This window comes from Coffea arabica, chromosome 4c, assembly GCF_036785885.1.
Source record: "Coffea arabica cultivar ET-39 chromosome 4c, Coffea Arabica ET-39 HiFi, whole genome shotgun sequence".
Classification (NCBI taxonomy): Eukaryota; Viridiplantae; Streptophyta; class Magnoliopsida; order Gentianales; family Rubiaceae; genus Coffea; species Coffea arabica.
The window spans coordinates 5,545,901-5,571,763 of NC_092316.1; the positions used below are offsets into that span (position 1 = coordinate 5,545,901).

The 25,863-nt window shown below is 37.0% G+C and overlaps 5 protein-coding genes across 9 annotated transcripts; 1 reads left to right on the forward strand and 4 right to left on the reverse strand.

The window, feature by feature from the left end:
- Positions 1-1,672: 1,672 nt before the first annotated feature.
- LOC113740460 (glycosyltransferase BC10) lies at positions 1,673-7,116 on the reverse strand. The gene is made up of 2 exons (XM_027268089.2): positions 6,062-7,116; positions 1,673-2,562 (listed from the first exon to the last, which is right to left on the reverse strand). The coding sequence occupies exons 1-2, from the start codon at positions 6,698-6,700 to the stop codon at positions 1,921-1,923; spliced, it is 1,281 nt and encodes a 426-aa protein (XP_027123890.2). The 5' UTR covers positions 6,701-7,116; the 3' UTR covers positions 1,673-1,920.
- Positions 7,117-11,292: 4,176 nt separating this feature from the next.
- On the reverse strand, positions 11,293-11,917 carry LOC140005040 (glycosyltransferase BC10-like). Its single transcript, XM_072045112.1, has 2 exons — positions 11,432-11,917; positions 11,293-11,328 (listed from the first exon to the last, which is right to left on the reverse strand). The coding sequence occupies exons 1-2, from the start codon at positions 11,915-11,917 to the stop codon at positions 11,293-11,295; spliced, it is 522 nt and encodes a 173-aa protein (XP_071901213.1).
- LOC113740205 (uncharacterized) lies at positions 11,835-13,995 on the reverse strand. Its single transcript, XM_072045041.1, has 3 exons — positions 12,710-13,995; positions 12,394-12,426; positions 11,835-11,941 (listed from the first exon to the last, which is right to left on the reverse strand). Exons 1-2 carry the CDS (start codon positions 13,280-13,282, stop codon positions 12,409-12,411), a joined length of 591 nt encoding a protein of 196 aa, XP_071901142.1. The 5' UTR covers positions 13,283-13,995; the 3' UTR covers positions 11,835-11,941; positions 12,394-12,408.
- An 809-nt stretch (positions 13,996-14,804) lies between these two features.
- LOC113740204 (AP-3 complex subunit delta-like) lies at positions 14,805-18,166 on the reverse strand. Its single transcript, XM_027267737.2, has one exon. It carries the CDS (start codon positions 17,940-17,942, stop codon positions 15,012-15,014), a length of 2,931 nt encoding a protein of 976 aa, XP_027123538.1. The 5' UTR covers positions 17,943-18,166; the 3' UTR covers positions 14,805-15,011.
- Positions 18,167-19,107: 941 nt separating this feature from the next.
- On the forward strand, positions 19,108-25,750 carry LOC113740120 (uncharacterized). Of its 5 annotated transcripts, none has more exons than XM_072045696.1 (13): positions 19,108-19,384; positions 19,787-19,977; positions 20,080-20,208; positions 21,286-21,450; positions 21,756-21,959; positions 22,132-22,209; positions 22,437-22,756; positions 22,865-22,975; positions 23,054-23,538; positions 23,959-24,127; positions 24,807-25,046; positions 25,145-25,279; positions 25,428-25,750. In XM_072045696.1, exons 3-13 carry the CDS (start codon positions 20,091-20,093, stop codon positions 25,557-25,559), a joined length of 2,157 nt encoding a protein of 718 aa, XP_071901797.1. In that variant the 5' UTR covers positions 19,108-19,384; positions 19,787-19,977; positions 20,080-20,090; the 3' UTR covers positions 25,560-25,750. The 5 variants fall into 5 exon arrangements, with proteins under 5 accessions (XP_071901797.1, XP_071901798.1, XP_071901800.1 ...); XM_072045697.1 differs by having other exon boundaries at positions 19,108-19,350; XM_072045698.1 differs by lacking the exon at positions 19,108-19,384 and adding an exon at positions 19,397-19,535.
- The last annotated feature ends 113 nt before the right edge of the window (positions 25,751-25,863 follow it).

Sequence of the window (25,863 nt, forward strand, 5' to 3'; positions counted from 1 at the left end):
TCATCGTATATTCTACTATCAATCAAGCGCATTTATGGAAAGTTGGAAACCTATTTGAGATTTAAAAAGTGAGGAGAGGATATATATTTGAATCCACAATTTCTGAATTCTGAAATTTCAATTTTAACTACCAGACTAAAACCATCCGACGATTAGTTTTCAAGTTTTTTTTTTTTTTCCATTACTTTCATATGAATGCTCTAGGAGCAGCATCGCAAAGGTTGAAGAGATTGAGGAGTTGGTAGAATGATTTGGGTTTGTGAATTTTAACTCCCATGCATGATTAGGTAGACACACATAAGAATAAGCATGGACATAATAATAAATATTTATAAGATCAATCAAGCATTCTCAATTTAAATCCGATTTCATCATATGACCAACGTATTTTGCACGAAAGTACAAATAAAAACTTCATAAAAGTAATTATTTGGTGAATGTGGGGTTAAGCTATATGCACATGATGGCACATTTGCTCGCAAATAGTAGTTATTTTCAATGGGAACTTATTTTGATTTTTTTTTTTAATTTTCCTACATGTGATGTGACTCATTTCTAACCAAATCAGTGCATTTATTTTCTGTTCAACATATACATTTTACACAACAAAATCCAATGGATTGTTTTCTCTTTTCTTTTCTCGTCAAATATCCAATGGATTTGTTGCTAGGGTTGATTACATTAATTTAGGAAAATGTGATCCAATTAAATCATGTGGGGGTAAAATGAAAAAAGTTATTAAAACTTTCTGTGGGGGTTAATGAGAAAAGGTTCAATTTGAATTGGTTTACAAGAATCATCCTGCAATCTTTTTTTTTTTTTCCTGGATAAAATAGAAGCCAATATTATTATTAATAAAGTAGTTGAAAATCGTTCAATACGATTTGCTTAATAAAGAAAACTACACTAATAGTAAAAAATACATAGAACATGTCACAGGTATATCTATCTAATTTAAAAAATTATTAGATGTAACAGAATTATAAAATAAGAAAGATTACATTGTGAATCACAAACTAGGGGTGGGCGCGGGTCGGGTACCCGCCCCATTCACCATTTGACTGTCCCGACCCGCACCTTACGGGTCAGCCATTTTTTGACCCTTACCCGCCCCGCATATTATCGGGCACCCGCTGAGATAGGATCGGGTCAATGGGTACCCGCCCCGCCCCATTTATCATTTAATTTAAAAAAAATGATTTATACCAATTTAATTTTATATTTTACACATTCATTTAAGATTTAAGAAATATTTTTTTTCTAAAAAAAGGTTTCCTACCAAGAAACAAGCATGTGAGGAAAATATAAGATCAAGGAAAAAAATTAAAAGAATTCGAAATCAATAAAAGTTTGAAATAAGTAGCACAATTTTTAATATATATATTCCACATTAATTAAACTTTTTTCTGTAAAATATAAGATCATGGCCTCTACAAATGAATCTTGTAAATAAACTAGTCTCTCATATTTGTAATGCAATTTGTTCAATAAAATTACTTATTTAGTTCTTATTATTTTATAGTGTGTGCATAAAAATAAAAATAAAATAAATAAATAAATATATATATGCGGGGCGGATCGGATACTCGCGGGTTTTTAATTATGTGATCCTAACCCGCACCGCATCTTAGCGGGTACCCGACCCTCTTTTGACCCGATCAAATAATAAAAATCAGATATCCTAATTTTCGGATCGGATACGACGGATTTTTGGATTAGCGGATAATTTTGTCCACCCCTATCACAAACCATGAGATCTAATCAATTAGCGTCATCAATTTGACGACAATATACCTATGCACGTACAGTCAGACACTAACCCTCTCAAAACTATGAATTGCTGTGTGTACAAATTAAAAATCGACCCCCAAAGAATCTTACAAACACAAAAATGAACCTTTATATTTTATACCTATGCTGTCAGTTGAACTCCATAACCTTTGGAGCATACATGAGTAGCCTATCCAAAGCCGTCCACGAAAACTTCCTTGCAAATAAGTGGCAAATATTGGTCTTCCGCCCATTATACTCGCAAGTTTGTCCATTCCTCATCCGATTCAAGAAATCAGGGGTGATCTCATATCTACTGAATCTATGGGGGTGGGCTCCACCCTTTGACCAGTCAACCCAAGTCAACGTCCTATCAGAATTTTTCCTCCCATATTTCATCCCAACAAAAGTTGGCAAATAATGTTCATCTGCATAACAACTAGACTTGCAATATCTTTTGAACAATGGGAAATAAATCCGGTCTGAAACCACCTGGATTGCGAGTTCCCGGTCCATTTCGAACCATTGGGCGCCTTTTCTCCAGTCTGATTTGTTGATAACCGGTTTCATCTTCTTGTTGTATCGGCCTTGGCCGGTTGGACCGGGTAGATCGTAGGAGTCCACAAAGGTTTCGGTCGAGTTAATGAGGTAACTATAAATTGTAGAGAAATTGAACAAGGGTATGCATGATTCTGAGAGAAGAACAAATCTTTGGTTAGAGAAATCAAGCAAAGCATTGGCTAGCAAACGCCTTTCTGCTTCGATCATGTTCACTTTTCCCCACTCAACGTCCTGCATGAACGTGGGCACGAATAGTTTGAGATTCTAAGACTCCGGTTTGGTCCCGGATCCAGCAAAAGGAAAGTTCAAGAAAAAGAAATGTGATCCAAATAAAAAATCATATTCTCTCTAGCAGTTTCGTACGCTAATGAAATAGATATGAAGGTAACCATGTACTGGTATAACAGTTTGCCCTTCCAAATAGTAACCTATGCAGTAAAAGTAAGGGATAATTTTAGAAACCTCCCCTGGTGTTTCCGACAATTTCACTTAACATTTTTGACATTTTAAAAATTACACCAACCCCTCTTACCCATTTAAAATGACAATACAAACATTAACATTCTAATGAAACTCCTTTGTTTACTATATACTTTGCTATGCTTTGTACAAAGGATGGATTTTATACTTTTTCATTTTTCGATTTCCCTTCTTGTTCATCACTCTTATACTTTGTTACCAAAATCACAATACTATCAGTCCCCAGTCTCCATCGTGATTAAATGTCAAACTAATACTACATTTTTGATAGCTTTGAATATCAATTAATTTTTTAATTAGCAGCTCTTGTTTGTTTGTTTGTTTTGATATTAAAATCAACAATATAGCAATAATAACTAAAAAATAAATAGCCCTCAGGGGAGGTTTCTGAAATTATCTCCAAAAGTAATCAGCAAGATGCCAACGTTGGCAGGCCTGCACCTAAGGCCTTCTCAAACTAGGCCTTTTAAACTTAGGAAGATTGGCCGGCCCTGGCCAACAAATATGGAAATCGGGTTGAACACTAGGAGAACGCCTCAAAGTACTTAATGTCATTAACCAACTGAAAAGTGCGAGATTTGTAGTTTGACTGTCGACTCTTAATCTTACAGTTAAAGTTTCATTTGAATCAAGAAAAAAAAAGCACTGTGTATCTCCAAAAGTAATTAGTTCCCCAAAGTACATCTTAAGTTGATGTATTGCTGTATTAAAATAAGGATTAATCTTTCCTGCACTGACAGTGTATACACTATCAGCGTTGGATGAATGACAACTGTGTAAAATTTGAATTTAAAATTCAACTTTTACACACACATGTCATGAATCAAACGGTGATAATTTATACAATGTCAGTGTATATAAGATTTAGTCTTAAAATAATAGTAATCAAGTTGTTGAACATGACTTTGACTAAAATGACTTCCAATTGGTGAACGATTAACAACTCTTTTGGCTCATGATTTGGAACTTCATAGAATATGCTATGTTTAGCCGTTCACACTTGGGTAGATCTGGTCTTCATAGATCCACTGGTCCAGATTGTATCACACCCCTTGTTGAGATGGTGTGGTATAATATGAACCATTGGATATATAAAAATCAGGTTTACTCAAGTTTTTGGTCATGTTTACCGCATCTAAATCTTCTCTGATATCACATGAATAAAAGGCTTATGTACAAATAAGAGAGGGTTTGATCAGCTACTTGCGTGCTCTTACTTCCTAGGGCCAACCAATTTGTCAATACAAGAATTTATGCCGGGATAAAGCGAAACAACATATAATAACATAGGGCCGTATAACATTCCCCTAGTGAGTTTTCCTTTGCTTTCTCTTTTGCCGTGACTTTTCTTAATCTCTTTCTTGCATGAAGAAAGGAATTTTGGAAACTTTTATAGAAAATTGAAAGGAAAGAATTTAATTTCCTTTGGTTTCAAAGGAGTGGAACCTAAGTAACATGAACTTTGCCCATTCCTGAAATCACTGTAGGTTGATTGCCTCAGCTTGCTTTAGGTTCGCGCATGTCGCGAGTATGAACATTGTCTCGAAAGATTCAAGATTGCAGAGAGGCTGTTTGTTTATTGGATGGAACCTACAAGGTTAATACAGGCCAAGACTTTCTCTTTTTTTTTTTTTTTCTTTTCCTTACTTTTTTTCGGGTTTTAGTCTAGATTGACTAGGACCTTGACAGTGAAAATTTTGAAAGTCGTTTTCATCCCTAAAATTCAACTTCTCTCCTGAAAAGGACGAATTTCAACTTCTTTTTATCATTAAAAAAGAAGTCCACAAAAATGATTTCAGTCAAAAATTCGTAATTGATACTGTAGTACTCAACTAACTAAACTAGCCAGTGATTGGTGGCCTTCCACCGAAGCACTAAACCGCAACATTGAAATACGTAAAAGATTATTATGTGATGTATGTGTAATAAACCTTATTAAAATGCTAAGGCACAGAAAAATTATCTAAAAGTCTTTCCTGGGATGCAATTGCTTTTCCAATTTCAATAATTTACACGTTTGCACCTCAAATCTCACTCCTTAGAACTAGAAATTTTATGTTCTATTATTTTTTTTTGTTTTTCTTAAAAGATCATTAAACTGTTAACTTTAAGCTTGTCCGTAAGAAAACTAGGATCCATCTTCTCCCAAAATTTCCCAAGACTGAAAATGATAGATACCCAACTTCTTGATTACATCCACTATTTGCAGGAGTTGACCATCCATCCCAAAATTCTATTTAAATTGTCTTCTGAACCCAATAGTGATTTGGGTTCATCTGGACAGGTTTCCAATTTTGCTGTATAGTTAGGCACATCAATATATATATATATATATATGTTGGTGCCAATAATTTGCCCCCAAAAAAAAAAAAGAGAAAAAAGTCCACTTGTCAAGCCTAAGTGCACTGACTTCACATCTTATGTTAGTGCTTTTTTATAGGAAAATTTTACGCGCTTAGCCCTGTTAATGGCCGTAAGCTTTGACTAGCTACTTCCTATAATTTCTACGAGACCATTGAAAACTTATAATCCACTTGCTATAACACCAGATGTTTTGCTGTCTTTATTTTCTTCTTTTAACTTTGAAGGAGGACAGACATATCAGATCAGTTAAGAAGATGATCAGTCAAAAAAAAAAAAAAAGAAATAGTACTATGATTTATTTTCATTGCTGGCAGCTGGAGATTGTAATTTTGGTAAATTATGAAAACACCCCTTTAACTTCAAATATTCTAGTAATTTAACTCTTTCAGGATTCAAATTATTGAATTATAGGAGCATTTGCTATTACAATTGTTTTTTTTTTTTTTAACTTGTCACGTTTGTCTAAATTTAAAAAACTATAAGCAAACACCCAGTGACACGCAATGTAATTAAGAAGGAACATTCTTTGCAATCTAATCTCAAAATTCTAATCATATTAAGCGGTCGATAAAACAATGTCATGAATGTAAATTAATGTTCCTACTATTAGACATGATTTTTAACCACTTGTATTTCGCGTCCTCTCTCGTTAGATCTCCATGCATTCTTTTTTGAATACCTTGATCTATGAGCTATGAGTAGATTTTTTTTTTTTTTTTAAAAAAAAAAAAGGGACCACGAAGAACGCCAAAATTCGCATAACATAAAACAATTAATAATGCCAGATATTAACTACACAAAAATGCACAATCCCTAATGATTAACGTACAACATGATGAAGATGATTTAGAAAATGAATGTGTGTGGAGAATTGCTTGAGACGTACCTTACTAGGGATGTTTCGGCCATGAAACACTGAACCGTCAGGCATTGTACCGTTGTAAGATGGGGAGGAATGAATATAAATGGAGTAAAGCCCTTCATGCCCTTTGAAAAATCGTTCCCAAAGGCGTGCCAGTGGCAATTCTCCTCTAACAAGAAACATGAATGCAACCTTAGGGGTGCGCTTGAATGGATATTCATTGATCCGGGGCACCATTGAAGCCCTCCAAAGCAACTGCTCATCGGTCATCTGGTGCGTCAAATTTTTTGGGGTCGTGAAATCTTTTAGTGTGATCAATCTTGGAGGTTGTGGTGGTGGAAACACTATCGGCGGCGGATAGGAACCGGGTACCGGTGCAGGTGCAGGACATAATACAGGTGGCGGAGGAGGTGGAGGGGATGGCGAAGGTGGCGGAGGTGGTGGCAGTGGTAGAGTTGATTGGCTGGTAGAGAATAACTTGAATTGCAAGTTGAAGGGATTCTCGGCTAGATAAAAACTTAGACTTACTCCAATAACTAATCCAGTGCCAAAGAACATAAAATAGAGTACAAGGTTATGGAGATATCTTTGGAAGCTGAACAAATTTGATATTTGCAATTGTTGTTGCTGCTGCTGCTGTTGTTGCTGATGACCCTGTTTCATCTTCTCGGGTGTGTCTTATTTCTGCCGTGTTCGATGGGAGAGAATAATTGTGAGGACTAAAGGGAGGTTTACAATAGAGGTTTTCTCTGTTCTGTTGAAAGATATATGTTGAAGAACATATATATATATATATGCCTAGTAGACCCGATCTATATACGGGTCTACTTGTGAAACGTGATGTATTCAATAGTTACTTGACATTTCCTTCCTGCTGATTTTCATTTCTGTCATATCATCATACAACTATGTGGCTATTGAATACACCACATAGTTTATCAATAAATTCGCGCATCAAACCAACCTAAGTTGTTTGCCCCTGACGAAAGGCATATACTATTGCTATAGAGTACGTAGTGCCTTTTTACAGGGATGTGGAACAGCTTTGTTTTGGGCGTCACACACACACACACGCACTAACACATGCAGAGAGCGAGAGATGGGGAGGAAAAGAAGCTAGATTGTTGAAGTTGGGTACAATGAGTTTAACCTCTTCTCTTGAGGGTGGTGCTGGAACTGTGGTCAAAGAACTTCACGGGCTATAGAGTAGATAAAAAGAAGATCATGTATGTATGTATGTAAAAGTTGTAAATCACCTTGACAGACATGTAAAATTAATTGGAGATAAGCCACTTTTTTTAGCTAGGCGGATAAAAAGGTTAATCTCTTCCTTCTTGTCTTATTCCAACATGCTTCTCAAACGGTCAAAGGCGAGTATTATCACGCAATTCTTGAGATACCCTAGAACAATCAAGACGATCAATCTTTGCTGTGATGAAAAAAAGAAAGAAAGAAAAAAAGGAATCTAACTGCCTTTTGACTTGATAATTTTACCTGTTGCAATAAGCCGCCTGTTCTTTAAATGGAAAGGCCTTTCCAATTGCAAATGAATAACTCAAAAAAGTACCTATTTCTCCAAATCAAGTAATCTGAAAAATGCAATTGGCCGTGCCTCTTGGAACAAGACAGAAGGAACAAGAAGCTGGGGGTCGCTCGTGAGCGTGTTTTTGCCTGTGTATAAGTGTGTGCGCTTTTTGTCTGTGTGGAGAGAGCGAGCGAATTGATGTCTTGTCATGAAAGCGAGATGAATGTAACATTCCAAGTGGAATGCAAATGTCTAAGCCACTATACAAGCTCCTGAACTTGGGGAGTTCAAAGGTCAATATACCTCATCTTTCTCTTCAATTTTCCTAGTAAAGTTTGTCCGCAATTTTAGCCTCAACTATCTAATGCATTAAAAAAAATTTTGTGGATCTGTTACACCTTATAGTTAACTCGATCTCTAGAAAACCAATAAAACAGTCTGCAAGAACTAGATTAAATCAAATTTTCCTATCTGGCCGTCTACTCTTTAAAGTTTTTATTGAGTGGTGGCAGTCATTTGTAAAACAGCAACCACTGGAAAATAGCAATTAGACTAGTGGGTATAGACTTGGGAGAAGGGAAGAAAAACAATCACTCAAAATGCAACTTCATGGCCTATGAGCATTTTCTACTTTGTTATCTTTTTTTCACACACACACACACACTATATATATATCTTAAATAGGCAAATGTCCTTGTGCTTAAAAATTATTGGTTGCTGCATGTCTCGGCTACATACCTTAACCAATGAACACGGCAAGGGCAGTACGTACCAAAGCATTTAGATATGAGAGTATAAAGGTTTTCTTAACGTGGTCATGACTAGTTCTTGCGAAAATGGCATCTGGGCGTTCAATTTCTGATTTCCACTTTTGATGGGAAGGAAATCCCTTTCAACTTTTCTCAAATACATGTGATTTGCCAGCGACTAATATTCAACATTGTCTGCAATTCAAAAGAAGCTGCATGGGTTGCTTTCTTTTCTCTCATTTCCTCTTGCTTTTCCACGCAGGCTGCTATAAGGTTTACGTTTAAATGGCTTACATTTGAACCAGAAGAAAACTTTTGATATGAGGAATCATTGTCATCAGCCACAGCCCCTTCTCATACTCACATGTTATGTCTATCCAATTCTAGAAAAGAAGAAATTATGCATTCGAATAATCCAAAATTGTGATACTCATCCACATTGGTTAAAAAGAATGTATGAATTCTTCTATTGTTTGTCCGAAGAGCACATGATAAGAGATAGACTTAATATATAATTATCTGTAAAAGTTTAACTGAAGTATTTTATCTTGTAATTTATTCTGAAAAATTATTGGGTTACAAAAACAACATTTTCCCTTCTTGGTTAGCCCAGACTTAGATGTCCTAGAAGAAAATTATGTTTCTCCTCTTCTCTAACCTTTTTTCTAATCTTGCAGACAAAACGTCTTTTTCTCATGGAATTGGTCTCCCATGGAATTGGTCTCCTTTTTTTTTTTTTTTTTTTTTTTGAAATGAAGTCTCCTAGGATCCTAGTGAGAGTTTTCTTTCCCCTAGAGATTCATAATGAGAGTTTTCTCCTTTTTCTAAGAATTTCTGGTGAGAGTTTTCTCTTCTTTTCGAAATTCTAACGGAGAGTTTTGTTAATTTTTACATTTCTTTATTAATCTAAGTTTTCTCAGATTTGGTTATGAAATTAGAATTTTTTTAGAACTATCTCGTTGGATCTCACATTAATATATGAACTTGTTTTCACAGTGTAATAGTCTGATAACTAGTGAGATTTATGTTCTTCAGATCTGTTTATATATAATTTTTGCTATTAATGTAGATTTGATGAATGATGATGTTTTTTATATATATATAAAAAAAATACTACAAGAATGACAAAAGCCTTTTGGCTTAGCCCATCAGCGTAATTAGAAAATTAGTTGCTGACAAGATGCTGGATATGGACCTTTTTTGTTACTGCTTGTCACCGCGCGTCGCGCGATCTCTTGACAGGTAGCAACCCAAGTAATTAAGGAGATTATCCCGTCATTGTCCAAAAATCCATCATGTGTTCAACGCCGGCTAAACCACGCCATAGATCGATTACCAGCTTTCCTTTATCGGAGGCTACAAAAGTTGACGTCTTCTCCGTCTAGTTTTTTTACGTCTTTGATCACATGAAGTCTAGCTAGTCGTTCCAAAAACAAAGAACACCAGTCCCAGATATGCACCAGTCTTTAATGTGCCATCCTCAGAACATGGCTACAAGGACTGTGACCTTCATCACTTTTCAAGCCATATATAATACGCAATTCTCAAGCCGAAATGTATCTAATCTGGTCCGTCATTTGATTATGCGGACTCTACTTACTCCCTAATAAGTTCAAAATGCATGACACTTTATGATAAAATACTGATGATTATACATTAAAAAATTAATATATATTTTTGTCAACCTAGTACCGATGATTTATTAGACTTTATTAGAAAATTAATATATTAAATCACTCGTAAATTATATTTTTGTCAACCTAGTACCGATGTTTATATATTTATATATATATAATACTGATGATTATACATTAGAAATGTGTTTTTTTCATAGTTATTAAACCCGGCCCGCCCCGGCAGTCGAACCGGTCAAATCAGTGGACCGGTCATTGGACCGGACCGGGTTTGGAATCAGATCGTTTGTGCAAAGAGACCGTTGACTTAGTCAACGACCCGGCGGTCGAACCGGGTTAAACCGGAAACCCGGCCGGTTTTGGCCAGTTTTGTCACTAACCGGATTTTGTGGAAAAATTATACTGCTATTGTTGGAAATCGAATTTCCGACCTCTGCCCCCGCACTACCACTTGCTTACCACCAAACTACTTCTAAATATGTTGATATAGTAGTTTTAGTAAGATATATAAATGTTTTTCAATTCTATCTTTTTTTCTCTAAAACAAATTTATTTGGAATCTTTTAATAAAAATTTATTACCCTCCAAACTCTATAAGTTATAAAATGGATTCCAAAAATAACATATTACATAATTCATTTAAAGACAAATATTATTTTTAATAAATTTTTACACTTAAAATTCATAAATAAGCTAGATAATTACACTAAATATAGATAAAATTTTACACTTGAAGTTTGGTATATTAATAAATAACTTTATATTTGATTGATTCTTATATGAATTAATTATTTTATAACAAATTAAATTAAATGAGCTTTTGTTATGACATTATTTATTACAATTTATATCATATATCTTATATAAATAATTATGAAATATAATATTTAAATATATGTAGTGACCCACCGGTTCAACCACTCACCCACCGGTTCAACCAGTAACCCGTTGACCCACCTCCTTCGCCGGGTTCCTTCCCGGGTTGGGTTTAATAACTATGGTTTTTTTTGTTGTTTTGGGGGGGGGGGGTATAATTACACAACAATCCAAATGACTGGTAATCTTGATGATTATCGCAAGTTGAAACCCGTATTTACATGATTGAAATAGTTTATGAACTCAGGTATTGATTTTTTGATACATCGATGAACCAAAAAGAGATTAAATATAAATTACATTAACAATTACGTGATTAGCACGAGTAACTAAGCATTAATTCTTCTGTTCTTTCCTTGTTATAGATTTTGAAAGTGTAGGCACGTTATGAGAAATCAGCAAAAGACAGAGATCAGAAATCGCTCGTAGAAATGAAATGTAACCTGTGATTAGATTGAAATATGCCGTATTTCAAAGAGTTTCAGCCAAACAACAACGGAGAAAGCTCTAGCAAACGTTTAAGAGAATTGGGAACAAATTTTCTAGCAAACAAAAAACATGAGGAAGAGTTCTTACCATTGTAAGTACAGTTCGTAGTACCAAACCTTACCTGATTCATAAACTCTGCATTGACATTTCTCCAGTCAAATCTTCCCGGATGAGGACCTTCTCTGGACCAATCTACCCAAGTCACGCTCCTGTTCGAGTTCTCTTCTGGCAATAGAATATTCACAAGCGTGGGAATGTAGTGCTCATCATTATAGCATGGAGGGCTGCAATGCTCAGCAAAAATGGGGTAATATTTTCTGTCTGATATAATTCTTATGGCAACCTTGCGGTTGACCTCAAACCACTGGGACCCTTTTCGCCATTGAGATATTGATATTGCAGGCGACATTGCTTTATTATATCTGCCACGACCACTTTTTCTTGGATCGTCAGCTGAGCCAATGAAACTGTGATTTGACCTTATTAGGTAGTTGTAAATTGTTGTGAAGTTGAACAAAGGAATGCACGTTTCTGATAGCAGCACAAATCTTTCATTCGTGAAGTCAAGCAGTGCATTGGCTAGAAGTCGTCGCTCAGCATCTATCATTGATGCTGTTCCCCATTGCACCGGCTGCGGTCAAATGCAAAATGAGTACTCTGTCACTTGCACGGTTGATTTTAGTTTCTTAAGGCAGAGTCAAATGGAATTTACCTCAATCTTGTTATTCATTCAAGAGAAAGGAAGAAAATCAGTTATTAAATGTTCTTTTTGCAGCCCCTTAATAATTAGAAGTTCTAGATGTTAATCTCACGTCTGTCTTAATTTTTTAAATTCTACCTATCTCCCTCCCTGCAATTAAAAAAAATATTCTTTTTATAACAATATGATTTATCATACTACATCTCATTGAAATTAATTGCAAGTTGTTCAAAGCATCATTACAGCTCCCTCCCTAATAAAATTAATTGCAAGTTGTTGTACATTTGTGAGGATATTTTGCATAACATTTTTGGGTTCATTGTAATGTACAGGGCACGAAATTGCAAAGGAGTGGTAGTTCAATGGGGCATTGTGCAATTAACCTGTATACCTTCTGCTCATGCTTCCCCAGTTTTCTGCGGTAAAAAAAGTAGCAACTTCATCAGAGCAGCACAGAACCCAGCTCCGTGTAACTGTGTTGTGTAATAACTTGGAATTTATGAAGTTGACGAATGGAACACAAACGAAAGTTGGAGGTAAAAGTCTTTGAGAAAAGAGCCATTTGATTTGATCCTAATGCTTGGGCATTTTGAAAAAAATTAGGAAAATATATTGTATTGAGAAAGAATTCACTATTCAAACCAACCTTTTAATTCTCGAAGGCTAAAATGCAGTCTAACGTATCAAAGCGTTACGAACCTTGCTAGGAACTCTTCTTCGATGGAAAACAGAATCTTCAGGCTCTTCTCCAATGTAAGAGGGGTCTGAATGAACATAAATAGAGTATGATCCATTGTGTCCATGAAAAAACCTCTCCCACAAGGGAGCCAATGGTATCGGCCCTTTGGCCAAGAACATGAAAGCAACCTTCGGAGCATACTCGTAAGCAAACTCCTCAACCATAGGCACCATAGATGCACGCCAAAACAGTTCACTGTCGTCCATTTTGTGCCTAAGAAATTGCAACTGATCCTCCGGCACGAAACTACTAATAGCAGGCGGGGGAATACCGCCTTCGTGCGGGGATGGTGGAGGCAGTGGTGATGTTCTTGGCTGTTTGAATGGTAATTCTATCAGGGTTGATGCCTGTTGGAACGATGTAAGATTGGGAATTGAGTTAATGTTCTCTAGTGAAAGAAATCTCTCAAGATACATACCACCGGTGACTCCCAAAGACAAGCCAATGACAAAATACAGAACACCAAATGCATGATGCAACTGCACTAATCGTGCAATATAAAGCTTAGCCATGAATTGACGTTGCTCTTCCATTCATCAGAGAGATGAAGAAGAGAGCTTTAGCATACAATGAATATGAAGCAGTAGCTCTGCCCCATTATTAAGGGACGGACTCATTGGCCAACTTGTAACATCACTTCAACCGCAAGGTAAGATGAAACGATATGTCCAAGAATCCTCAGATACCGGGCGATAAGCACCTCCCGGTCACCCCTCAAGCATCGGGTCAACTTTGGTTGGCTTGCTTAAGCACGTTAATGGTCACTGGCAGAATACAAGATCGAAACCCTTTTACATTGTGAGCCAAATTCACAATGGTATGATGCTTCGACAAGTTACCTCTTACCTAGTATTAATACCTAGTTTGATTCTTTGAGTAGACCTCGATATATAGAGTAGACCAAGAAAACTAAACGAGTACATTCAATGCCCCGGCAAGTTGCACCATCTTTCCAATTCCGAAAAGTTTCTGTAGACCTCGACATTTGTTTCCTCTACCTATTTCATATTCTACTGATGAAGTCATGTGTCCAAGAACAAGAGAAAACGTTAGAGAGGACTATATGGTGCTTTGTTTTATGCCTAAGCCAGGGCTTGCAAACTGGACTAACTTAAAAAACAAAACAGTTCGCTGGATCACGCACTAGCAGATTATACGAAGGTTCTGAAAAAAGTCTTCAAAAATAGCTATTAGCAACCAACACAAATATAGCATGTGGTTGTATTTTGAGTCTTTTTTAGGTGACGTAATTGCTTGCCAGCTAAAAATGGATGAAGAAAGAAATAATCTGAGGTGAACCTCATCCAGTAAATCCCATTTGGGAGACTAATTGTGTAAATTAACCATAATAGCTTGCTTAAAACGAAGTTCTTCTATTAATCATATTTGAAACTGTTCGGTTATTTTTTTCCCCCAGACAAGGGAGGAGGGTAAGAGGGGATTTAAGAAGAGGAGAGGGGTACAAAAATTTTGAATTTATGACCTCTAATTCTTAGAGTCTTAACCTTAGCCACTAGTTCCGGACCTCCTCGGTTACTGCCTACCAGGCTGGCCATCCTCGCATGAAGGAAAATTGGTACTTAGTATTAGAATGGGGACATTATTTAATTGTCTTGTGTAATAGAATAGAGTACTTCTGATGTAACTGAGGTTTCTACCTCTTGTACAATCTTCCGATCTAGTCTTTAATTAAAAGAGTTTGATTGTTGCTCGAAAAGAATATACCAATTGCCCCTTCTGTACCCTGACCAGCAATTTTGGTATCAGACAGCAATTTTGAGTGGTTCCTAACCACTCAAAAGCATTCACTCACCAACTGGTAAAAGACGCAAAGATTAAAAGCTGTACCTTTTCCAGTTTGAGAGTGACAAAGTACTAGTTATTCAATAGGATTCCTTTCCCAGTTTTAGGGTGACAAAAGTATTAGTTATTTCACTAGGATTCCGCAAGCAAATAAATATCAACTGAGGCTTTGAACAGGAGCATATACAAATAAAAACAAGAAAACCATCAATCCTTGACACATTTCATCTGACAAGCAGCAAGATCAAGAAATGCTCAAACCAAAATCATTCTGTATTGAATGAATTCTATCGTACACAAAAAATCAACAAAGGAAATGAAAATTTTGAAACAAACCACAATTTCTTTTAGGGAAAAAATTTCTATACAATTTACAAGAAAACTGACCTCAGACAAAAAGAAGTTTAATACAAGGATAGTCAATCTCTGGGTGAGAGAAAATACCCCAGTCCTCTAATGCTATAGAAGAAAATCAGGAATCACCGGAGACTCTGCTGCCACATTCTCCATTCCATCTGCTCTTTGCCGTGACTTGTGCTTGCCATGGGGATGACTACTATTAGGCCTATCTGATCGATCAGATTCACCAGTTGCCTTTTTTGAACTTCTATGGCTTCTCTCTTTACCATGAGTACGGTGTTTGATCCTTCTAGAATTCTTGTTTCCAAGCTCAGCAATCTCCACAGTTGTTGAATCAGCATTTGATTCCAAAGGCCTAAAGGTCTCCTTCCTACTTCGCCTATTTGATGATTTGTCAGACTTGTCAGTCCGTGACGATGATGCCACAGCTTGACTGCCTAGAAGTACCTCTTGCACAGCATCAGAGATTAAATCCTCTTTCAGCTCAGGTAGCGTCTCATTGATGTGTATTCTATCTCCATCATCCAATTTTACAACCACAGGCCTAGGTTTTGCTATTGGCTTTTTCTTAGGGACAAGTGATTTCTCTGTAAGTTTAACCAGATAATCTACCTCATCATTTACTTTATCTTGCATACTGAGGTCATTAGCAGGTGGATAATCATTTGGAACTTTTTCCTTTTTCTCTGAAGGAAGATAATATATCCCATGCCGTTTGCGATGCTCCGTGAGTAGAGATGTTGACTCACTTGACGGTTCGCACTCTTCCTCATTTTGTTGGTCAGAAACCGTAACCACATCCTTTTCCAGGGATCGAGGTTTTTCAAGGGAAAATGAACTCAAAACAGGTATTCTAAAATCACCACATATTGCTTCTAAGTCGCTGAGATTCTCCTTAAGCTCCAAACCATCAGGAAGAGGCACCCTGCCTTGAGCACTCAACGAAACTGGCCCAAGCTCTTCAGAGAAGGCATCGTGCATCACTCTGACAATTTCACAGGCTTTCAGTTCTCCCCTATCATTTTCTTCTTCCTTTGGGACCAAGCAACCATGTATTTCTTGTCGAATCAACTCAATCAAACCAAGGACATTCTTCACCCTATCCTGTATCTCCACTTCATGACTACCTGCCATTGGTCTCAGTGTTGATTCAACAAGATTTACCATCCCAACCAAACAATCTTTGGTGAAATGACCCATCTTCACAGAACAGGAAGACACCTGCTCAAGATCGCTAATCATTTTCTTCCCATCATTTCCAGAAGCATCTTTTTGCGGTTGATGCAGCATTCTTGGATTAAACCCCTCATCTGGTTCACTAAAAGTAACAGTTTGACCACTTACAGAATCAGAACTTTGTTCACACCAACCATTGTGTACAGACTCTCCCACTCCTGAGATAGATGCAGCAAGAGCTTCTTCTGGATAGAAATAAAAATACGCAGCGAATGTCAATACCTTAAATGCAGACTGGATATACACAGCCCTCACTGAAGGTGGCAAAAGATTGGTTCTTGGTTGCAATAATGCTTCCATGAGCTCAAATGGATTTTTGCAGAATTCAACATACTCCCCAGAAACCCAAGCAGCCGCAGATAAAATTCTGTGGATGAAAGGATTTCCAAGCAACGCAGGATCAATCAATAAATCACGCCCAACATGAACAACCTCCGGTCTAACATCCCTAACTCTCATGCCAATGTCTACAAGCTGGTTCTCAATTTCCTCTCCCTTCTGGCAATGTGGAACCCTCGCCATTTCCCCAAGAAGTGAAACATACCAGTCAAAATCAACAATTGTCTCATAATAATTTCTCGAACAAGTTGACAAGATAGACCCTAGGATCTCATTACAAAATTCTGGGTCAGATTTGAGTGCATAATTAATCAAAACTCTACAAATTTCTGCTACATTGTCCTCTGAAACCATAGCCATTACAAGCCTTAGGGCCTCAAATTTAATATTGACATCCTCATCACTCAAGGACTTAATCACAACCTCCTTATTCTCCACAACAGCATTCAAGGACTTAGGTGCAATAGCAGCAAGCGCTTGCAATCCAAGATACTTAAGATTCGGATCGTCTTCAGTCAAAAACTCCCTAATCTTCTCAGCTGCAAGCTTCACGGCTAACTCATGCTGAGTTAAACTACACACAATCGTCCTAATACACTCAAAAGCCAACGATTTTGCCCCAGTACGCCTCAAATGCTCACAAATCGGCTCCACAACTCTTTTCCCCAACCTTGGCTCTAAAGGCACCAACTTGGCAAAGATCTTCAAAACCTTAATCAAAACCCAATTGTTCCTAGAATCCACCAAAATCCTATAAAACTCGGGGGCTAGAGGCAAATACGATCTAGGTTCTTTATTAGCTAGCTCACAAAACACTCCAACGATGGCGGAAACAATACCCACATCAGCATTCTCTAAATTCTCGACTAATCGCTTAAAACACACCCTCACGGAATCTGGGTACAATTCAAAAACCCTCAAAACAGTAGCAATAGCTTTCTTCTTAATAAACCCCTTATTGCTATTCAATAAAGTAAACAATTCGGGCGTCAAATCGCGTGCTAAATCGGGAGTACAAATCGAAGAAAGCGTCTGAAGAGCGAGGCTTACCTCATGGGGGTTGCCCGAATTGAGGTCTTTCCGGAGCTGATGGGTGAGGAGGAGTATGACATCCGTGGAGGAGTTGAAGGAAATCGAGGCGGCAAGATAACCGGTCCGTTTTGAATTGAAGATGGTGGAGGAGGAGAGCTCGATTGCATGGAAAGCGGCCCAGGACATGTCGATGGCATAGAGGGAGTGAAGATAGGTAAGCTTTTGAAGCGCGGTGGTTTTGGTTTGTTGGTCTGTTGATTTGATCTCGCGGCGAACCTCATCGATGGATTTCGAGAGAAAAGTGGAGGATTCGGGTGTTCCGGCAGCGGTGCCGGCAGCGAGGTTGTGGAGACGGAGGCCTTTGATTAAATCCTCCAAGGATCGTTGGAACAAGGAATCCATTAGTGAAGGACCTCCGGCCATTAAATTTGGGGAAGGCTAATGAATTGAAGACAACGTCCGATTATATGGAGTTTGATGAGGTTTAGTGTGTGAGTGTGTGTTTTTGGGATGCCATGATGATCATGAGAGGGTTCTGAAGGCTGAAGGAATGAGGGAGAAGGAAGAAAAAAACTGGTGCGTGAGCTTTTCAAATAAAGTCGTTTGAAGCTGCACGAGTTTATCAAATACCACGACTTTTGGCTGAAATGTGGAGTCATTGGAGCTTGAACTCATCGTTGATGGAATCATTTTTGTTAACGGAGCCAATGATTTGTCACAGTGCAATAAGCAAACTGAAATGATTTGTTTGGATTGCTTCATATTTCCTCAATTTTATTTGCTTACATCATCTTTATAATTTTCAATACACCTTTTTATCTTCCCAATATCTTTTTATCTCACATACATCATATCACAAAAAGTGCTACAGTAAAAATATATCAAATAATCCCAAATAACTTACAATCCAAACAGACCCGATAATTTGTAAGCAACTCATAACTGTAAAATGGGTAAAACGAATTCGTACAACTTATTCAAATTAAACTCTTATATTTGATGGAACAAATATGAACGTTAAAACTAGAACAAACTCACAATTTGTCGAGGTTCATATTTCAGAGCTTTTAATTGTGGTGCGATCTCGTTATATTTTGAATTGTAATTTTTCATAAAAAAATTTGTATGTTTATCACGTGCATATTTTTAAATTATTTTTTTATTTGATATAAATCAAATCGTTATAATATACTTTTCTATAAATACTTATAGTAATAATAATAGTTTAGCTTCTTCCCAAATAATGTAGGGAAGGAAATTTCTTCTTTTATTCTTTTATGACACAAAAATTGAGTATATAAAATTGAAAGTTGAAAAAGAATTTTCGTGTAATTAATCTTTTAACTTATTCATTACTGTTTGTAGTACTTTACCACATCACTATCTTGTTCATTAGATACTAAATAAAAAAAAAAAAAAAGTGGATTTTTTCTTGACACAAACACAATTACTATCACATGCCAAATAATTTAACATGATTTTCAAAAATAAAAATAGAAAACAAAATCAATATAAAATACTAACAATGTTGCACTTGTACTGTTATTGTTATTATTAATATTAATATGGATTTTATTAGTTTGGTTATTGCTTCGGTTAGATTTATGGATGTTGCACATACTATAATACAAAATCGCAAATCAATCAATAAGGAAAGAACAAGGGGAAGAGTAGAAATAAAGGTGAAGAGATCCATAGAAGAGAAGAATGAAGATCACCGACTGCTAGAAGCTTAAGATAGCCATAAATAAGCAAAGGAAACATCAGCCAAAAAGCACCACTTGTCACCAGCTGGAAAGAGGGCTTTGGCCTTCCAGAAGAAAATTGTGGAGTAAATCTTTAGCCTTCCTTCTCTCCTCTTCCAGGTTTTCATGTCTTTACTAAAACCCTAATCTTTTTTATTCTTTTAACTGTCCTCAAGTGCCCATAGCTGCACGCCCATCAAAATCCTGCGGCAATGTATGAGCATTTTGGAGCAACCCCAATAGCCAAATGACTTCCGTGGCCTAAATTAGAGCTGGGTTTTTTATTCCTAAAAAGAAAAAAAAAATGATGACTTGGGTTGTGGGCGCAATTTAATTATCTTAATTCTGCTCATTTTGATTTCGTTTTAGTGGGCTTGTTGTAAATTTACTGAATTTGGTCTAGAAGTAGTGTTGAATTATGTTTCACTAGTAATCAAGAATTGTAGTAGTATTAGTATTCCGGAGAATGAAGTAGAAATTATTGCTACTAAATAGAGGCTTTACAATTCTATTTTCCTGCAGCTTACACAACTGTGGAGCGTTACAGGAATTCTGTTTAAGAGCAGCGGAAATTGTGAGATTTGTTGATCAAGTGAATGGAAGGATTGCGAGTTGATTGAATGTAGGTTGAAAAGTTATTGTGGGTTGCATTTTCATCAGCTTTCCAGGATGTCTATGTTCTAACACAATTTTAAGTAAAAATCAACGTTAAGGTATGTTGTTTCTGGAAATTGGTTAGCCTTTTCACATGTAAAATTTGCATATCATTGGGATTCTGGAATTTTAACGTAAGCTTTCTTTTTGTCATTTGACAGAAATTAGCAAGATGCCTCGTAAGGGAAATTATCGAGTTGATTATGAAGATGACTATGATGCGTATGAAGATTATGAGTACTATGACAACGAGAATGACTATGATGATGGTTACAATGCCAAGGAAAATGGTAAAGATTGTCTTTTCAACTTGGTTTTCTTGCTCACCCGCTAAATGCGGGGCTTATACTGTCTTTGGCATGGAAATTTTGGCAAACAGGTCAGAGTTTTACCTGTACTTGTGACTTGAAGTTTCAGGTCCTTTGGAGTAAAAGTTCTAAGAGTCCACAATTTTCTTTTGCATTAAGCTATCGGGAAGAAAGTAGACGAAAAAGTTCTTTTGGTACTGTTTTCTAGATTAAAATGTGATTTTGGAAATTTACATGGATTTGTGAATAACTAGGGAGGACAATCTCAGAAGCAGGAGAAGTAGAAGTACATCTGGATAGGGTGCAACTTATGTGGAATTTGGGCATTACATCTTGAATAAAGCATGATTAGTTGGGAGACTGGTAAAGTGAGCAGCAGGATGCTATAGGATAAGGCAAATTATGTCTTGGTTGAGAAGAGTACGAATTCATTTTCTAAAATTAAATACTAACCATAATAAGCAACTTCCTGCAAGGGTTGTTAACTTTTTCTCAAAAGGTCCTTTTTTCACTGTCGTATCGCATGTGTAACAAATCTAATAATACATCTTTCATGTAATATGTCTGTATATGTAAGGAAAGAATTTGTAATTCTCAAAATCAATGGAGTTAAGAGCCAAGATTCTGTTTGGATGGATAAGGATTGCTATTCCTAGAAGGTCTGTTGTGGAATGCTCATCCCTCAGTTTATCATCTATGTTTCTGACATAACAATGAGTATGTGATTGCTAAGCTTATGGTTTCTTGTTGTGGATAAATTACTAGCAATGGGGAACTTGTTTTAAAGATCAAATCTGGAATAGGATTTGCTTTATCTCATTTTCTATGGTGTTGTGTTTTGCATATTTGTAGGGTACACATTTATGGATATATATATCAGATAGTTATTGCACTGCAAGGGCGATTTCTTCAATGGAAATCTTTTAGGAAACAGCTTTCAAATTTTTCCACCAATCAAATGCTATGTAGACCTACTTGTATTATATTCTAATTTCGGACCTAACAACTAAAAATCTTCTCCAAATTGAATTAATTGCTTGGTGATAACTACTGAAACAGGTGTAGTGCCTGAGACTAAGGAAATACAAGAAGCAGCGAAGATTGGGATTTGGCGCTGTCCAATATGTACATATGATAATGAAGATGATATGTCTGCATGTGAAATATGTGGGGTCCTTCGTAATCCACTGGTTAAGGGCCATAATAAGAGTAGTTCTGGCCCAGGTAAGCACCTCCTCAAATACTCTGTATCATTTTCTATATACTTTTTGACATGTATGCAATGCTATTTGTAAGAGTACGCTGCTGTAAGAACTATTATTCAAGTGAAAAGAAACAGGAGTTTGAACCCTTCTTGTTCAGTTTTTTCATTTCCTTGTTATGATCGAGTTTGATCTTTAAACAATGGGGAGTGGTTTACCGATAGCTTGCTTCTAATTTGCCCAACGAGACCTATTTTTATCTCTGTTTTTATTCAATTTGTATCTAAATTTGCTAGCTCCTTCATAGAGTAGATCGTTTCTATGCAGTTGGTGGCATATGCAAAGACTCTGCAGTATCCATAATGGCCAAGTCTCTTTTTGCATCATTGCCGCAACACAAACCCAAAAAGGCCGTAGTCTTTGAAGCAATGAATGGTGCTCTTTTGAAAGGGGAACCTGGAAATATACTTGGGGACTTTCATGATTTCCATAGGGCTTTTAGCTCTCAAAACAAATACAAGTTTAATATAGGTTTGGACATACTCTGATACAGGAAAATAATTAATGACAGGAAAATTTTCAAACTCCAAAAGTGTAGTCTCTTTCTCTCAGTTTTTGCTCCTTTGCTTGGCCATTATTAGAGTCATATCATCGGATAGCATCCATATATGAATGTTCTTACTTGTACTATTTGTTATGGCAGCCCCTTATAAGTTTGATGGTCCATCTCCAGATGACTTGGTGTCGAGTGGAATGCGTTCCTCCACACTGGGTTCTAAAGGTTTCATTTTTTTCCTGCTCTTTCTTCTTTTCATGTTGGCTCATTTGTCTTTGGTCTATGCGATAGTTTTCATCTGTGCTGATACATTTGCTCTCAGCTTTGCCAAATTTTTCTGCAAAGACTAAGCGATTTTATGTTTCACATTTTTTACTCATTAAGTGAAATGATGTGTTGTTTAACTTTGGAAGGATGTATCTTCCTGATATGCTGCCTATTTTCTACTGCAGCCAATTTTAAGACTTCTTCATCGCCAGATGTTTCTAGAAAAGAAAAAGAGCTTAAGATTGAAGTAGAAAGAGAAATAAGTATTGAAGGGCATGATAGCTCTTCCGCATCAACATCAAAGAAGAAGGGTCCTCTTTTGAAGATTGAGGGCAAACCTCAAATCATTTCTGGTGATATGATGAAGATGTCAATATCTTCGAAGTCTGGAAGTGCAAAAAATGCCAATCGTGCAAGAGCTTCGGTAAGTGCACCATTTAAACCTGAGAAATGGATGCTTCCTGACCAGATTGAAGATAAATTGAGTCAACTAAATCTCGCAATTGTAAGTTATCCATTTGTTTTCCTTTTGCGACTAATAGATATCTCTCCATGTGCATTTCCTGCTGTTTGCTGTAGATTTTAATTCATCTTCTTTTTACTATATTCATAGGTCGGCCACGTTGATTCTGGAAAGTCCACACTCTCAGGAAGACTGCTGCATCTTTTAGGGCGTATATCCCAGAAGGAATTTCACAAATATGAGAGAGAGGCCAAACAACTGGTAGTTAAGCTAGCATTTGTTATATTCATAATGGTAGGTTGGCTTCTAAGATTGGTGAACCCTATGTTGTTCTATCAGGGAAAAGGGTCCTTTGCTTATGCATGGGCATTAGATGAGAGTGCTGAAGAAAGAGAAAGGGGGATAACTATGACTGTAGCTGTTGCATTCTTCGATACCAAAAAATATCACATTGTTCTACTTGACTCACCTGGCCACAAAGACTTTGTTCCAAACATGATATCTGGGGCAACACAGGCCGATGCTGCAATTCTTGTTATTGATGCTTCAGTGGGTGCATTTGAAGCAGGAATGGATGCTTCTGGAGGGCAAACAAGGGAGCACACACAACTGATTAGAAGCTTTGGCGCAGATCAGATTATAGTTGCAGTTAACAAAATGGATGCTGTGGAATACTCCAGGGAGAGATTTGATATTATTAAGCAGAAGCTGGGTGTATTTCTTCGCTCCTGCAGTTTCAAGGAATCTTCTATATTGTGGATTCCCATGAGTGCCATGGAAAACCAAAATTTGGTTGATGTTCCTTCTGATACACGATTATCCTGGTTAGTTTACTTGTGCTTGCCTTCTCTGAAGTCCTTCGTCTTCCAAAATTCATAAGGATAGCTAAATTTGAAGGGAGAGCAATTTATAGTGTATCCTTTCTTGGTCAGGAATGATAGTCTAATTTTACTAGTTCTCTGTGAATCTGATATGGATGTCATCCTATCTGCTTTGTAACTCAATTTAAGTATTTCAATGTGAGTTTAGAATTTCATCTAGCCCCACTATACCGAATTGATGTCATGAATTTCTGAAACATTTTTCTTCTTTTCTTGTTTGACACAATGACCATTTTAAACTATATTTTTAGTAGCCTTTTAATTATGGTGTGTTCCCAAAAACTGGTTAATCAGATGTATAGAGAACAGAACTTTAATCATGTTTATAGTTGCTGAAAAGTTCAGGGTGATTGGACTTTGCAGGTACCAGGGACTTTGTCTGTTGGATGCAATAGATTCTCTCCAGCCTCCTGTTAGGGACTATTCAAAGCCTCTACTTCTGCCAATTTGTGATGTTATAAAGTCACAATCACAAGGACAACTGTCTGTAGTGGGGAAAGTGGAGAATGGAGCTCTTCGTTCTGGATACAAGGTAAATATTGATGGCTAATTTCAGTTGTCATTTGCAAAAGAAAATTTTGTTAGTTGATATCATACCGTCTTCATAATGTCCTTGAAATTTCTAGGGGTGAAAAAAAATTTTGGTTTTCTGGATTCTTGACGTTGGCAGTGGTTTGCTTAAATCCAACTTTATGTGGCTTATTTTGGCAAGGAATTTTTCAGATGCTCATTCTCTATTGATCTTTCACATTCATCTGATTGAAAGCCTTCTTCTTTTCCATTTTGTTAAGTACAGAGTTTCAAAGCTTTATCCAACCATACGCATATAATCAGCCTCAGACATATCAACTAGCAACTAACACTAAAAGCCCTAGTTGATAGTGGCAATAATATGTAAAACCATCAGTGCTGTAAGTTACAAGTCGGTCGAAGCAAGGGACGAAGACATGGACTACCATTTTCTCCATTTCTCAAACTTTCTTCTTTCTTTATTGTGCAGTTGATTTGGCCCTCTTAATGTGGTTTCCTCTCCCTCTTTTGCCTGACCATGGTTCTCTTTTTCTTTGGGTTGCTATAGTACTTCGCTCCAGTCTATCTCAATCATTGTTGTGTAACTTCTAAGGTTTAGGTGGCTTGGAGACTGCAGAGTGATTTGAGTTTCTAGAAACAGTTGCTGGTTTTAATGTTTTCAGTCATGTTTATTGGCATAGGTTTTAGTTATGCCATCTGGAGAAATAGCAACAGTGCGTTCTTTGGAACGGGACAACCATGTCTGCAACATTGCGAGAGCTGGAGATAATGTGACAGTCAGTCTGCAAGGTGTTGATCCGAATCGAGTGACAGCTGGGGGTGTGTTGTGTCACCCTGATTTCCCTGTTGCAGTTTCTAAGCATTTCGAATTAAAGATTGTTGTGCTGGATGTTACAACTCCAATTCTGATTGGTTCTCAGGTGGAAGTTAATTTAATTTAAGATTCTCGTCCTGGATATTACTTGTCCATTCAATTTCTTCTAGATATTTATGTGTATAATATTTGTGGTATGGATAGTTGGAATTTCACATACATCACACAAAGGAGGTAGCTAGAGTTGTCAAGATTTTGTCCCTGCTTGACCCAAAGACTGGAAAGGTGTCAAAGAAGTCGCCAAGATGTCTGTTATCGAAGCAGAATGCTGTAATTGAGGTTTGTACAATTTCCAGTAATGCTTCTATCTCTCTCTCTCTCTCTCTTGCGGAAGGAGAGAGCCTGTGATTATCGTTGGTTCGCCAATTTGCGATATACTCGCAAGCATTTAAAGAATTTGATGGTTTGTTTTGCTTCTCATGTTTAGGTGGCTCTGGAAGAGGAGGTCTGCGTTGAAGAATACTCGAGATGTAAAGCCTTAGGAAGGGTATCCCTTAGAGCATCAGGGAGAACGATAGCGCTTGGTGTTGTTACTAAGATTGTACAAAATGAGCAGTAGTTTCATTGCAAATACAAAGGAATTTTTGCATGTCGGCCAGAGCCCACGCCCGAATAGCTGCTGACTGCCAGCATCTCTAGCCTGAAACCCATGGTGTAGTGCAGAGTTAGCACCCTGTATTGGGTATTCTTCACTGTACATTATTGCTGATCCAATTTTGGTAAATTTGCTAGTCACACCCCCTTTGTCTATCCTCTTGTTTTTTTTTCCTCTCTCTTTCTTTTCCCTGAATACAAGCAACATACACACAAAATTTTTTAGAATCCACGAGTACAGGCTCTTTGGAGAATATTGACATGACATT